The sequence below is a fragment of the Canis lupus genome, chromosome 4, assembly GCF_003254725.2.
Source record: "Canis lupus dingo isolate Sandy chromosome 4, ASM325472v2, whole genome shotgun sequence".
Lineage (NCBI taxonomy): Eukaryota > Metazoa > Chordata > Mammalia > Carnivora > Canidae > Canis > Canis lupus.
In genome coordinates this window covers 61,011,221-61,025,117 of record NC_064246.1, presented here as the reverse complement: position 1 = coordinate 61,025,117, position 13,897 = coordinate 61,011,221, and the positions used below count along the sequence as shown (strand labels likewise).

General features: G+C 38.9%; 1 protein-coding gene across 1 annotated transcript; it reads left to right on the top strand.

The window, feature by feature from the left end:
* Nucleotides 1-3,677: 3,677 nt before the first annotated feature.
* GZMK (granzyme K) lies at nucleotides 3,678-13,677 on the top strand. Its single transcript, XM_025434625.3, has 5 exons — nucleotides 3,678-3,893; nucleotides 4,227-4,374; nucleotides 10,439-10,589; nucleotides 11,351-11,620; nucleotides 13,290-13,677. The coding sequence occupies exons 1-5, from the start codon at nucleotides 3,830-3,832 to the stop codon at nucleotides 13,461-13,463; spliced, it is 807 nt and encodes a 268-aa protein (XP_025290410.1). The 5' UTR covers nucleotides 3,678-3,829; the 3' UTR covers nucleotides 13,464-13,677.
* Nucleotides 13,678-13,897: the final 220 nt, after the last annotated feature.

Genomic DNA, 13,897 nt, shown 5'->3' with positions numbered 1-13,897 from the left:
AAGAGGAGGCCTTGGAGCGATTTTCAGGAGCATTTAAATAGCTCAGGAAAAAGCAGAACTGCATCAGCTGCAACCCAGTTCACCCAATGTCTCTGCCAAAGAGAAACCATTGACTACCAAGACCACTGAGAAACCTTCTACCCTTGAGGTTCAGGCCAAAGCCCCAGCCCAGGTCCCAGTCAAGGGGAACTTTGCTTTCCTTAATGATTGTTCTCAAGCTCATCCGTTTTAAGAAATCTCAAGAGAGGCATGGGTGGAATGTGAAAGTGGATGTATATTTTCTTAGGACCTTTGGACACAATGTCATCATATGGCATCCCAGTAACCATTCCAGCCAATTTTCAAAACTGCCATACTTTATTATAATTGCTAGCAGATTCATTTACCAAATGAGTTAAGCCATTATTGGACAGAAATCAAGGCTTTTGGGTGGTGGGCCATAAAGGAAGGACCCAGGGGAACTCTGCCAAATTCTAGGACTTTTGAGGATTGGGCAGCCAGGGGAGTCTTGGAAATCTCAGTGTTGGGAAATTTTTTCAAAGGAGGCTAAAAAGGAAGAGAAGGGAAGGGCTTGAAACAGATCTGCTTTGCAGCTGTGCCTACAGAGCAGTGGTCAAACTACCTGCGGAGAAGACCAGGTGTTTTGGGTTTTTGTTGTTATTTTGTTTGGTTTCAGTCAGTCCACTGTGGACTGATACTTTATACGATGCAACATAAGTGAATAGAAAAATTAAGTTTTATAAAAGGCATAAAGAATATATGCCCTGTTTTATGGTTAGACTGAACAGATAATAAGTAGAATTTCATTAACTAAAATAAATTAGTGTGGAGCCCTGGTAAATGGCTATAATTTCTTCTAAACTGACTTGGTTTCTGTCCTCAGTTTGCCCCTGGTGGGTGATGAACAGGTCACGGACGGAGACAGTTGGGACCCTGTTCTGAGCAACATGGCTTTAGAGGGCGTGGCTAATGAACGTGATGAAGCAGGTGTCTAGTCTGGTAAAGAAAGCAGCCTAATGGAGAGAACCACACGTGGTCTTTGGGCAGACAGCTGTTCTATGAGGGTCTCCTAAAACATTGGAGGACCAAAAGAGAGAGGAGGGATGAAGGAAAACAAAAACTCTGTGCTCAAAAACAGCATCTCTCAGAGCAGCAAATGAGGACTGCTGAACATCATGCAGCAAAGGCAGACGCAAGGTCCCTGGTTCGAGAAGCCAACCTGGCTCTGAGCACCACCTCACACTCGCTCAGCCCAGCACAGCTGCTGCAAAGCCCCATCCAAAGCAAACACAGCTCTCTCCACAGCAGACTCAACAGAACAAAACCAACACCCAGAAATAAATTGGATCGCCGAGCTCATCATGTTACACAGCTCACTGTTCTCAAATCCAGGATCCTGAATATAATAACAAATGATACTATTAACTGGTCCATCGGTCTGAAGCCAAAAGCAAATAACTCATTACTATAAACCAAATTGATTCTCAGAATTTTCCAGGTCAGCTACAAGAAAGAGTTATGAGACTGTCCTCCCAATTGAACTAAATCTCACCCATGTCTAATTGCAGTGTATATGGCTAAATCCCTTTCCCCCTCTGCAGAGCCAGCTTATCTTTCAGCACATCTAAACCCCAGGGACTTCTCAAGGCAGTGGAGGGATGTGGTCAGGTTGAAAGCAACGATGGAGCCCGAGCCCAGGGCCAGCACATAAGTGTTTAAGAACTGACTCCGCCACCTGCTAGCTCTGTAATCTCCAGCAAGTCTCCATCCACAAAACAAGACTGACGGCCACCTCCCTGGAAATTCAGTTGAAAATGCTTAGCAATTTGGAAAAAGCTAGGTGCATATTAGTCCTCTCTACACAGAAATAAGCAGCTGAGAGATGTTTTTAACCATGCTTCCCAACTCCTCCAGAAATGAAACTTTGCCTCTTACACAGTTCATTTCCTCCTCAGAGTTCAAACCACTTCCGCAGGTCACACGTTAATTTCCTTATGTGCCCAACATCACTGGGATATAGCAGATAATTGGAATCATCAGGTCCACTTTACAGCTTGGAAAAGTGGCTTATGTGGGATTTCCTTAAGGTACATTAGCAGTGACAAGGATGACTTGAAAATTCGTAAGGACATTTGGCTGGCACTAACAAATTGGTTTACATTTGTGGCTTTTCTTGTGCTCGCTTCAGCAGCACAGGCTTTTCTTAACCCAGCTCCTCCTTGTCTCACCCACAGGACTCTGCAACAGGAAGTCACTATTCTACATTTGTTTTGTTGTTAATTCCACTTATTTAACATGCAGAAGAGCTTTCCTATTGCTGTATCCTTGTAAGGTGAAAACAGGATATTTTTCAAATTCTGTGCTCTGACAGTGTATTTATTAACATACAAATTATTTCAGGTCAAGCAAATAATTTGGTTCTAGTTCCATATGCTGTGTTACCTTAGATAAACTACTTAGCCTCCCTGAGCCTGTTTCTTCAGTTGTAATATAATAGTTGACTTGCCTGCCTCGCAAACATAAGACATGAAAATATATAAATAATCATGTAAAGAGAATTTTGAAAATAATTTAAGACACTGCACTTATATAATTAAATTATATAGCATATACCTTTATAATATTGTTTATTATTATTCCTATTGTCTTATGCTAAAAAAGCAACAATTTGGTAGGACTTTCTTGGAATCTGCCAAGTATAACAGCTCTGGACTTCAATTCTTATATATATATATATATATATATATATATATATATATATATATATATATAAAGAGGATAGGATGCATACATTTTAGAAAAAAGAAAATAAGTTCTATTAATTCAAGGTAAATCTTGGTCAGTATTTCTGGATTGGGGTTTCAGTGCCAGATTTATCTATTTGTACTCATTTTATAAAATTTGTGCTGATGATCAGTATGAAGCACAAATAGAATCTTGTAGAGTCTTAAGTCTAATAGCTTTGGTAGTGAAGGAGAAAGTTCCATAGAAAGCCTGGCAAAAGATCATCTGTTCTTGGGGAGAATTATGGAATGTGGTCTCTGATTTTTATTTTTATTTATTTTTTTTTTTGGTCTCTGATTTTTAAAAGATATTATCAATGCCCTGGATAATCACATGATTATTTTCAATTAAAAATGAGTATAAAGGAGAGACTTGGAATTAAAAATATGTTACTCTTGTTCCTCTCTAATATATTATGAAACCTCTCAAAAATGTAACTAAAATTAATAAAAATTTAGTCAAATTTAGAGTAAATAGTATGAGTAGGAATAAGTTTGCTACAAAATATATGGGTTTTTCTGGATGATGTTCGGACTTTACCTAAGCCCTATTGCAATGTAATCACAATTTATGCAAGGTTCCATGTCTCTCCACATAATAAATCTATGTCCAAATTGAAAATAGAGAGAAACCAAATATGATAGGCACCTTTTTCCACCAGGAAAAAATAATATGTATTGCCATAGAGCAATGAACATCTTTGGATTCTGTCTGCAACTTTATTAAGTTCTTATCACTTGGATATTTTTTATTTTTTCACCATTTATAACATGAGTACTCATACAAATATTGAAGATAGTTACCTCCTGTAATGAGTTCTTTATTACATATGCATATAAAAAGTGCTAAAACCATAGATCTGGTCTCCTCAAATTGATAGGCACTTTTAAACATAGGTGTGAAAAACCAACATTCACGTTCCAACACTACTGTCTGGAACACTTGTGGTGAGAAAGATTAAACTTTCAAAGTCAAAGCTCAGTCTTTAGAACCTTCTCCCTTCACCAGTCAGAATATTTCATCTAAGCTTCTTACAGCTATTAAAATGATGAAGTTTTCTTCTTTTTCTCTATTTTTCCTAATTGCTGGAGCTTACATGACTGCACAGTGTAAGTATCTCCTATACCTACCACATCTGTGCATTAAATGAATTTCTAGTGATTGTGTTGTTACTGATAGATTAAAATGATTTTTCACAACCATGTCTATCCCTCTAAACTTTATTATGAGTTATATTTATCATTAAATCATTAAGTTATATACAATTATATGTTATATATTATTAAGTGTATTATACAATTGCTTATCAGTAAAATTATAATAGCTATTAGGTGATTGTAGTGTTTTTTAAATCTTTGAAATGATATAATGACTGTTAAAAGAATTACATGAAATAATCTTCTTGGATCTTTCATATTAAATCTTTGGGTCTTCTTCTGCAGGTTTCAGCATGGAGATTATTGGAGGGAGAGAAGTGCCGGCACATTCCAGGCCATTCATGGCCTCCATTCAGTACCGTGGCCAACATCTCTGTGGAGGAGTGCTGATTCACCCACAATGGGTGCTATCAGCAGCCCACTGCCGCCCTCGGTGAGTACCTACTCTGGGCTTGTGTGTTTTACCTCCACCAGCTAGAAGCGAAGCTCACCTCTCCCAGAAGAGAATTATGTTTCTAACATTCTAAGTTTAATGAGCACAGTAATGTTTGATGAACAGCGATGTAATGTCAAGGGGTATGAATAACAGTTCCATCATATATATGTGTGTATTTCTTTCATTGAAATATAGTTGTCATATCATATTAAAATTAATTTCAGGTATAAAACATAGTGATTCAATAATTACGTTCATTATGATAGGCTCACCATGATTAAGTGTATTACAATATTATTGACTCAATTCTCTGTGCTATATTTTTCATCTCCGTGACTTACTTATTTTTAACTGGAAGTTTGTAGCTCTTAATTGTTTGCCCATTTTGTTCATCCCCCCACTCCTGCCCGCTGGCAACCACCACTTTGTTCTCCGTATTTGTGAGTCTGTTTCTCTCTTTTTTGTTGTTACTGTTTTTTTTTGTTTTGTTTTGTTTTGTTTTTAGGTTCCACATATAAGTGAAATCATATGGTATTTGTTTTTCTCTGGCTTTTTTCTTCAAGCATAATGTCCTCTAAGTCCATCCATGCTGTGGTGAATGGCAAGATTTTGATCTACTGTCAGCTTCTCTAATTACTGATCAACAGATGGGGTTTACTTTCTCTCTTGCACATCCGAGTTTTCTGCCCTGAGTTTTCATTTTCAAGGAGATCTGGGCACTTCTCCCAGGCAGGCCATTGGACAGATCCAAGTCCTCTGTGGAGGGCCAGGGAAGGCAGCGATGGTAGGAATTGGAGCAGCGGTGTTCCTGACCTCATAAGGCAGCCTGGATTCGCACCTCTACTTTCCCATTTTACAAAAGGAGAATGATAATAGTAGTTCCTGCTTCATGGGGTTTGGAGAATTAAATAGTACCTATTTGAATATTTTAATATGCTTAGCATACAGTAAGCACAAATAAGTTGCAGCTGTTATTGCTATATGTAGGAGAAGCCTGCTTTGTTAATAGATTTTTAGAGCTCTTATGTTAACTCCTATGCCCCACCTCCAACCCCAGAGGCCTGAGGCCCACAGTTTGGGAATCACAGCTGTAAGAGGGCAACAAGCTTCCCAGCAGGGAAAAAAAAAAAAAAGTTATAGAAGATTTCTACAAGGAAAGAAAGATCTATTTCCCTGAGATGCTTAGAACAGAAACTTTCTCAAAGTACATTTCAGTCTGCGATTCTCTTACCCCAGCTAAAAAAGTCCCAAATTCTTCTTAGGATACTGCAACCTTTGCAAAAGGAAAAGCCATAATGGTTTGCTTGCCAGGCCATGGAACAACTGAATTGATTTGTTTCTCCATGTCGATTGCCCCCATTTTAATAAGACTAGTCACAAATTTAGAAATTTTGAAGCCTGCAGAAAGTGAGAATTTCTGCTTTATTTCTAAATAGCAAGCTACTAATCTCCAGTTTAATATGGCTACTTCATTCAAATGGAGTTTTAGCTGTCATAGAAATCACTCTTGTGTCCCTATCATTTCTGTCCCTTTTAGAGCACTTGTCTCCTGGGGACCAGCCAGGCAGAGGGTGACTATCAAAAAATGTTCATTCAATTCAAAATACGTACATCTTCAAATATCCTTACAGCACACATTCAGATGGATTCTAACTTCCCCAGACACAGACCTTGACTTATTATAAATGTTCAACAAAGGCTGGATAGAAAGAAGGAAATAAATTGGAGGACTTTCTTTTTTTTCTAAGCCATAAACAGTGTGTGAAGTCCTTCACAAGCCAATAAAGTGCTATCCAAAAGTATATAATATTATTAATTTGAATTTAAAATTTTGTCAAGTGAACTTGACTTGATAGGAGTGGGTCCTCAAACTGACAAATTGGGGAAAAGAGATCTTGGAATTAAAAAAAAAAAAAAAAAGAAAAGAAAAGAAAAACCAACTCTTGCTAAATACCATTTTAAATGGCCAGAGTTTAAAGAACTCCAGAATATGTGGATCAAATTTCCTCTCCAGGACACTTGGGTGTAAAAATGTAGGCGGTTTGGTGCTTGGAAAAATATTAAGCTTTATGAAATCCAAAATATTTATGAAATAGTTTAATGGTGGCTTCCCACAAATGTACTCCCAAGTATCCTAGGGGAATAGCTTACTAACTCCAGGCTCAGCTCTCATGGTGAAGGAAGCCAAATCTGAGGTGCCCCCTTCTCTCTACCCATCCACACAGTCCTTACTGCATCTCTTGGCCCTTCTATTAGTTGCCTTGCCAACTGTAAAAGGAAACCCATTAAAAAGCTTCTTGTCTAATCTTTTCAACATTTCAATTTATCAGAAGCAAAACTCTCACCAGTTGTTTTCCACTGTCTTCTTGAATCCCCCACACACACTGAGCCCCACTTCTCTCACCTGCCTGGGCTATAAATTAGATGAACTGGCACAGCCCCTTCCACGTGGCCTCACCCCATCTCAGACCTCTCAGGGCATCCAGAGTGGAATGGTGAAGGTTCAGGCCTGGGCTCAAACCAGATGAGCTGCAATCCCACTTGCATTTGCATCCTGGAGCCTCCCCTTAATATCGATGGGGCTTTCTCAAGTTTGTGAAGTTACCTGAGCCTGTCTTCTCATCTGCAAAGTGCGGATAATCCTAATACTGAGGGACAATATGTAAACTGTTAGCACAAAACATGGCACAGCACAGTAACATAATAACTTTTATATCATGTCATCATGTTATTATCTGTACCTTCCATGGTAGTCACTGAGGCATAAGTCTGATGACCAAGGCATGTTGAGGATGGGACTGTAACAATCCCTCTCTGACAGCCAGGTAATTCCTTCCTCTCTTAGACTAAAGAGACCTCCAGGGAGTAAGGACTCTGTCTTTGTCAGCCCTGGAGGAGTGGGCCAAAGCAGAAACACAGCTCAGTGTCAAGGTAAACTGGCAGAGGAAATAAGAAGCCTGATGGGGCTTGGCATGGGGCTTCCAGAAGTTTCATGGAAAAGAACACTGGACTTGGAATCACAAAAGCTCGGTTTCCCTACTTATCATGTGTGTCATCTTTGGCCAAAGAACTCTTCCATCAATTAGGGCTATACAATATATCAGCTTGAACAACACTGTGGAAGGGTTCTTTTTAGGCCCAGTAGAAATGATGTTTTGGGGAGCCTGGATGGCTCAGTGGGCTGATTGTCTGCCTTCTGTTCAGGTCATGATCTCTGGGTCTTGGGATCAAGCCCGGTATTGGGTTTCCTGATCAGTGTGGAGTCTCCTTCTCCTTCTCCCTCTGTTCCACCCTCCTCATTTGTGCTCTCTCTCTCTCTCTCAAATAAATAAAATCTTAAAAAAAAAAAAAAGAAATGATGTTTCAGTAGACAGAAAAAGATTATTTAAGCAACACCTTGGTTCCTGCTCTACATGTAGTTTTGTTCTAGGTAAGTCCAGGGTGGAACTCAGAAAGCTGCATTTTAAACATGCATCTCCAGATAATTCTGAAGCAAAGACCACCCGTGGAGAAACCCTACAATAAACAAATGAAAACACTGCTTTATTACTTTTCTGTGTGAATTCAGACCTGTGTTTAGCTAAGGAGGTGGCATCCTAGAACTCAGGTAATTCCAGGTATCCTGTGGGGAGAAAAAATGAACTTTGTAGTATAGATTACAGCTGAAGTGTATCAGGAAATGGAAAGTCTGAAACCATTCATGGTCTGTTTGCATTATTTTGAGTATTAACATGTCCCAGTGGAGAGAAAAATAACCAAAATATTTCAAAGGCATTAACTAATCAAGGAAATTGACAAAAGATGAGGAAAACCAAAAATTTTCTCAGCATCCATCCTCTAATCAAAATTCATCTTCTACACCTGCATTTATACCCCACAGCCATCCTTGTGTTCATTATTTATGCATGTATCCATCTTTTCTGTTAAAGCAGCAGTCCTGGGGATTTGTTATCATTCTCCACTGTCCCCTCCCCCCAAAGTTTGGGTTTCATGAGTATGTTGAATTTGAGTTTAAATCAATCCTAGGAAATCTGATCCACATCCTTTGAGAAATTTCATCCCCATCCTGATTTTGCAATAGGCAAACTTTTCAACAAATAGAGCTGAAATTCCCAAAATAGACCAAAATAAACTCTTTTGGTAGAAACTGAAGAGTGGTCATTCCCGGCAGTCAGAGCCCTACCATATGCAAACCTATGCCATCGTAGTCCTGAGCTTATTTTTCAAACCTGATACAACACTTTCTTCTTTTTTCTGTATGTTTCTGTGGCTTTTAATTCCTATTAATCTTTAATCTGAGAGTATGAATGAATGTGTGTGTTTATTTATTTTAATTTAAAAAAAAATTTTTTTTAAGATTTTATTTATTTACATATGAGAGACACAGTGACATAGGCAGGGGGAAAAGCAGGCTCCTCAAGGGGAGCCAGATGTGGGACTCCACCATGGGACCCCGGGATTGCCCCTCTGAGCCAAAGGCAGATGCTCAACCATTGAGCCACCCAGGTGCTTCTGTTTTTATTTTTAATTGAAGTATGGTTGACATACAATATTATGAGTTTCAGATGTATAACATAGTGATTTGACAATTACGCACATCATGAAATACTCACTATGAGTATACTCACATACTGTCATTAAAGTTATTGCAATACTATTTACTATATTCCCTCTGCTGTACTTTTCAACGCCTTGAGTTATTTTATAACTGAAAGTCTGTACCTCTTAATTCCCTTCACCTATTTTGCCTATCCGCCCACCCTTCCCCTCTGTGACCACCAGTTTGTTCTATGTGTCTGTGAATCTGTTTCTGTTTGTTCATTTGCTTTGTATTTTTTTTAGATTCCACATATAAGCAAAATCCTATGGTTTTTGTCTTTCTCCGTCTGACTTATGTGGGTATGGATGTTTTTAATGTAATCTATCTTGATCCCTTTTCCAAGTGACAATGAAGTAGTTAAATGTAAACGAGTGTAAGTCTTTTTAGAATCTTCCCTGCTTTCTAACGGATTTGTAGCTGATTCCTAATGGCACACATCAAAATGGGATTTTTTTTATAGTATGCTGAATGCCCCAAGGTGTTGTCAAGATCTCAAAAAAACATATTTCTATTTTCATAACTAGAGGTAAATATAATTTTGTTCAACATGCAGTGAATCAAATCAATTGTGGCACTATCAAAACATTGGTACTGGAGCTGTATATTACTGGGGTAAGACAAAACAAAACAAAACAAAACAAAAAAACAACTGTTGTTTCTTTATCTTACTCATCTTTTTATATCCTCTAAATCTCCACAGTGGAGTTATCAATGGCTACTAACCCTACGGTATCTATATTTCAAATCAGGAGTGATTTTTCACCTTGAGGAAAGCTTTCTATCCTTGTCTGAATTATCTTTCTAATTAACAGGACAGAACATAGCTTATCTGACAGCCACATAATGGATCTTATTCCCCATGTTGGCCTGGGTTGAGGTCTGGATATACCAGATTAGCAAATGCCCAGTTGAGTCTTTACCTTTTAGTTACTAAAACAATGTTGAGAAGATGAAAAAGTTCTGGAGATTGATGGTAGTTATAAATGACCAACAATGTAAATATATTTAATGCCATGGAACTGTGCATTTAAAAATGGTTTAAGTTATAAATTTTATGTTCTGTATATTTTACCTTAATTAAAAATTAACAATGGTGGGTAGAAATCTCAACCCACAACTTGAGAAGCATAATTTCATTTTACATATATTAATATAATTTTGTTGTAAACTTGATATCAGTCAATTAGAATTTTACTTCTTTTCTTCACAGTAGGATATAAGTAGGATATAAGTCCTGATATTCTTTTGCGATACTAGGGAAGTGGGGTGGGTCTGAGAGAAAGTCTTTTGGCCTTTGATATCATTCATTCATGCTTGGGTCCACTAAGACCTCTGTCACTCCACCTAATCCAAATAGGTTACCTTGGAGATGGTCCTTGTTCCTGTATGTCTTCCACCATTTCTCTTCCTCACTAGGCTATTTGGGATTTGATCTGTTACTTCTATTCTTTCTTTTTTTAGGCATGAAAAAGTCCAGTTGTTCAAAGTGATTTTAGGAGCACACTCTCTCTCAAAGAATGAAGCCTCCAAACAAACATTTGAGGTTGAAAAATTTATACCATTCTCAAGATTTATATCACATCATAAGTCAAATGACATTATGCTGATTAAGGTATGTAGTGTTGCCTTCCTTCCATTTCTCCAGCATTCTTATACACCATAGTTCAGTTGTTACATAAAAACATTTTGTTAGCACCAGCCACATGTTTGAGGTAATTGTGATATATCCTGGAAGGGCCCATTTTACTCCACATACTGCTTTGAAAGAAACAAGAATTTATCACCAATGCATCAGATCTGTGTTTAAACAAGGAAAAGCAGCCCTGATGCTCATATATGTGGGAGGGAACATCCCAACAAATCCAAGGATCCCCCTTTGAAAGCCTTTTTCCCAAGTGCTTTTATCATTAACAAATAAAAAATACAAGTCCTATATGCAACAGAGACAAGTGAATTCAGGGACACGTAAGTGAGTTATAACTTAGTCTAGACCATACTTAGTTTAGTTCAAACTTAGTCTAGACCATACTCAAGGGTCTTATCCTGCAGGAAACAGCCCAGCCCTCAAAGTCATGACCTATGGATGTTATTCCACAGAAAACCATCCAATGCAGAGCAAAGGCCAGTTTGCTTAAGACTGGGCAAAATTCCTGCTCTGTCTAAGCTCCCTCCCCAAGCATCATTGAGCTCTACAGGGGTTGGAGAGCATTTCAGAAAAGCAACAACCACAAATACAGCTGCAGGCTACCACCAAAGTAGATTCAAGAAGAGGGATGCCTTCCTAGACCAGAGGGACCACACATATATTGCTCAGACTAATAGCAGAATACTACTGGGAATGAATGATCATTTATTCTCTTTTCAATCTGTCAGCTTCACACGGCTGCAACGCTTGACAAATATGTCCAGCTGCTCCACCCAAGCTCCAAAAATGATATCAGAGCTGGAACAAAATGCCAGGTTACTGGCTGGGGAGCCACTGACCCACAATATTTAAGGATCTCTGATACCCTTCGTGAAGTCACTGTTACTATCATAAATCGAAAACTTTGCAACAGCCCAAGTTATTACAACCACAACCCTATTATAACTGCAGACATGGTATGTGCAGGAGACACCAGAGGCCAGAAGGATTCCTGCCAGGTAAGAGTCTGTCAGTCAAATAGGCATCTCAGAGCGCTGTACTATATGCAGTCAAGGCTCCATTTGCTCCCTAGCACAGAGGAGAGGGACAGAGAACACAAAATCACAACTCCAGAGAGTTCCTCTCCAGTCCTGCACTGAGTTCTCTGTTCTTTCTCATCTACCAGCGTGAACAACTCATAAGAACGTCCCCAACACATAAGTACTCATTCAATGTCTGTTAATCAAGATGACAGACTATATCTGATAATGTTTACAGGCTTCTTCTGGGGGATGTCACAGTCCTTAGAAAGCCTAACTTTGGCTGAGGTCACTAGTGGTGACTGAAAGATAACTCCCTCTCTGCCCCCCCCCCAAACCCACCATTCAAGGTAATCAATAGAGAGGTGTTAGAAGGCTCAAATGCAAGAAGCTCAAATATATAGTGTGTGTTTCTTTTTTTTTTAAGATTTTATTTATTTATTCATGAGAAACACACAGAGAGAGAGAAAGAGGCAGAGACACAGGCAGAGGGAGAAGCAGGCTCCCCACGTAGGACTCGATCCTGGGACTCCAGGATCACACTCTGGGCTGAAGGCAAGCGCTAAACCGTGTAGCCACCCAGGGATCCCCTAGTGTCTGTTTCTTAAATAACGTTGACACATTGACTAAAAGGAACAGGAGTCATACTTTTCAGAATCTTTTGTTTCCTGAGGCAGTAAAAAAACAGGTGTTCGTGATTACAGGTGACAAATCACACAGATGGATTGATTACTAATTTTTGAGGAATTACAATGCACTGTTCACAGCATACTGTATGAAGCATTGTCGAGCGGAGAGCATGGTGATTTTAAAGATCACGTGTATTTGCTGTGCCCCAAGATTGTCATACCCCTAAGCCTCTATTTCCATGGCAACCAGAGCATAAAGTGCTGCAGTTCACAATGTGAGTGACAGCAGAGGCAAAGGCTGCTCTTCAGATTTGAAAGCCCCCTCCTATCACCCTGTGATTTTCCTTGACAGAATTTTAGTTACATGTTTAGTTCTGAGTCCTCAAGAATCAGTTCACTGAGGATGGATTTACGAGGTGCTGTGTATATGCAGAACATTATGTTCAATTATAGGTGAATGCAAAAACAGGATAAAAAATAAGATAGAAAAAAAAAAAAAAAAAAAAAAAAAATAAGATAGAGTCCCTGCCACCAATGTATTTACTACGATACATTTCTCTTTTCTGCCCATCTCAGTAGCAACTTGGTGTCAGCTCTGTGAGCACCAAAATGAAGTTCACAACTTAAACATTTCTTTCATTTCAGTGAATTACTTTAAACTTTATATCTACTCATTCCTTAATGAATAAAGTTCTATATCATTGATTACCGATCTTTGTATACATATGTAATCCTACAGAGACAGGGACATGGACAGAGAGATAGACAAACACACAGACAGATGGATGGAAATATGGTCCTAGACAGACACAGGGACGTAGAGACAGACAGACAGATGAACAGAATCATTGCCCTGGCCAGAGACAGAGACAACCCACACTGAGTAAGGGGCTGTATCGGACACTTTTCAGGACACAGGGAAACCAAGGACCCACATAACAATCTTTTGAGTAATGAGTCATTGATGGCAGAAAAAGTTCAACAGCTTCTCACCAAATATCTATTTTCTTCTTTTCTAGGGTGACTCGGGTGGCCCTTTGGTTTGCAAAGGTGCCTTTTATGCCTTAGTCTCTGCAGGTCGTGAATGTGGTGATGCCAAAAAGCCTGGAATCTACACCCTAATAACCCAGAAATACCAGGCTTGGATTAAAAGCAAACTTGAGCCACCTCATGCAGACTATGACCACAAATGATTTTCTTGGATCCACCAGTTGCTTGTTTTGTTTTCATAAGATGTTCTAGAGATCACCTTTGTCTTCCTATGTAGCTGTATGTAAAGTGGAGCACAGCTACGGTCCACTCCTACTCCTTTAGGACTGATTTTGTCAAGGAATCAAGTTCTTTTTCATATCTGTAACTGCTGTGTTTTTACTCTGCTGATTTCATTCTGAATAAAGTTAGACTACATGTCCTTGTCTTTTATGGAAACGAGATACAGCAAATGATATGCTCCCCACTCCACTCACACTCCCCCAGAGGGCAAAAGGTGATTAAACAAACCTTCAGCCAGGCACCACCTGCAACCAGGTTTATGTTGTGATTTCTGCTGTGATTTACCCTAAACTGCGTTTTTAAATTAAGAAACAGTAAATTCAAACACCCCAATTCAAGTGAAGAAAAAAATCAT

Excerpts from the sequence above, each read along its gene's own strand:
- GZMK (XM_025434625.3), top strand. The coding sequence starts at position 3,830 with ATGATGAAGTTTTCTTCTTTTTCTCTATTTTTCCTAATTGCTGGAGCT. Across the intron at positions 3,894-4,226 it reads AGCTTACATGACTGCACAGT|GTTTCAGCATGGAGATTATT; the intron begins GTAAGTATCTCC and ends CTTCTTCTGCAG. Across the intron at positions 4,375-10,438 it reads GCAGCCCACTGCCGCCCTCG|GCATGAAAAAGTCCAGTTGT; the intron begins GTGAGTACCTAC and ends TTCTTTTTTTAG.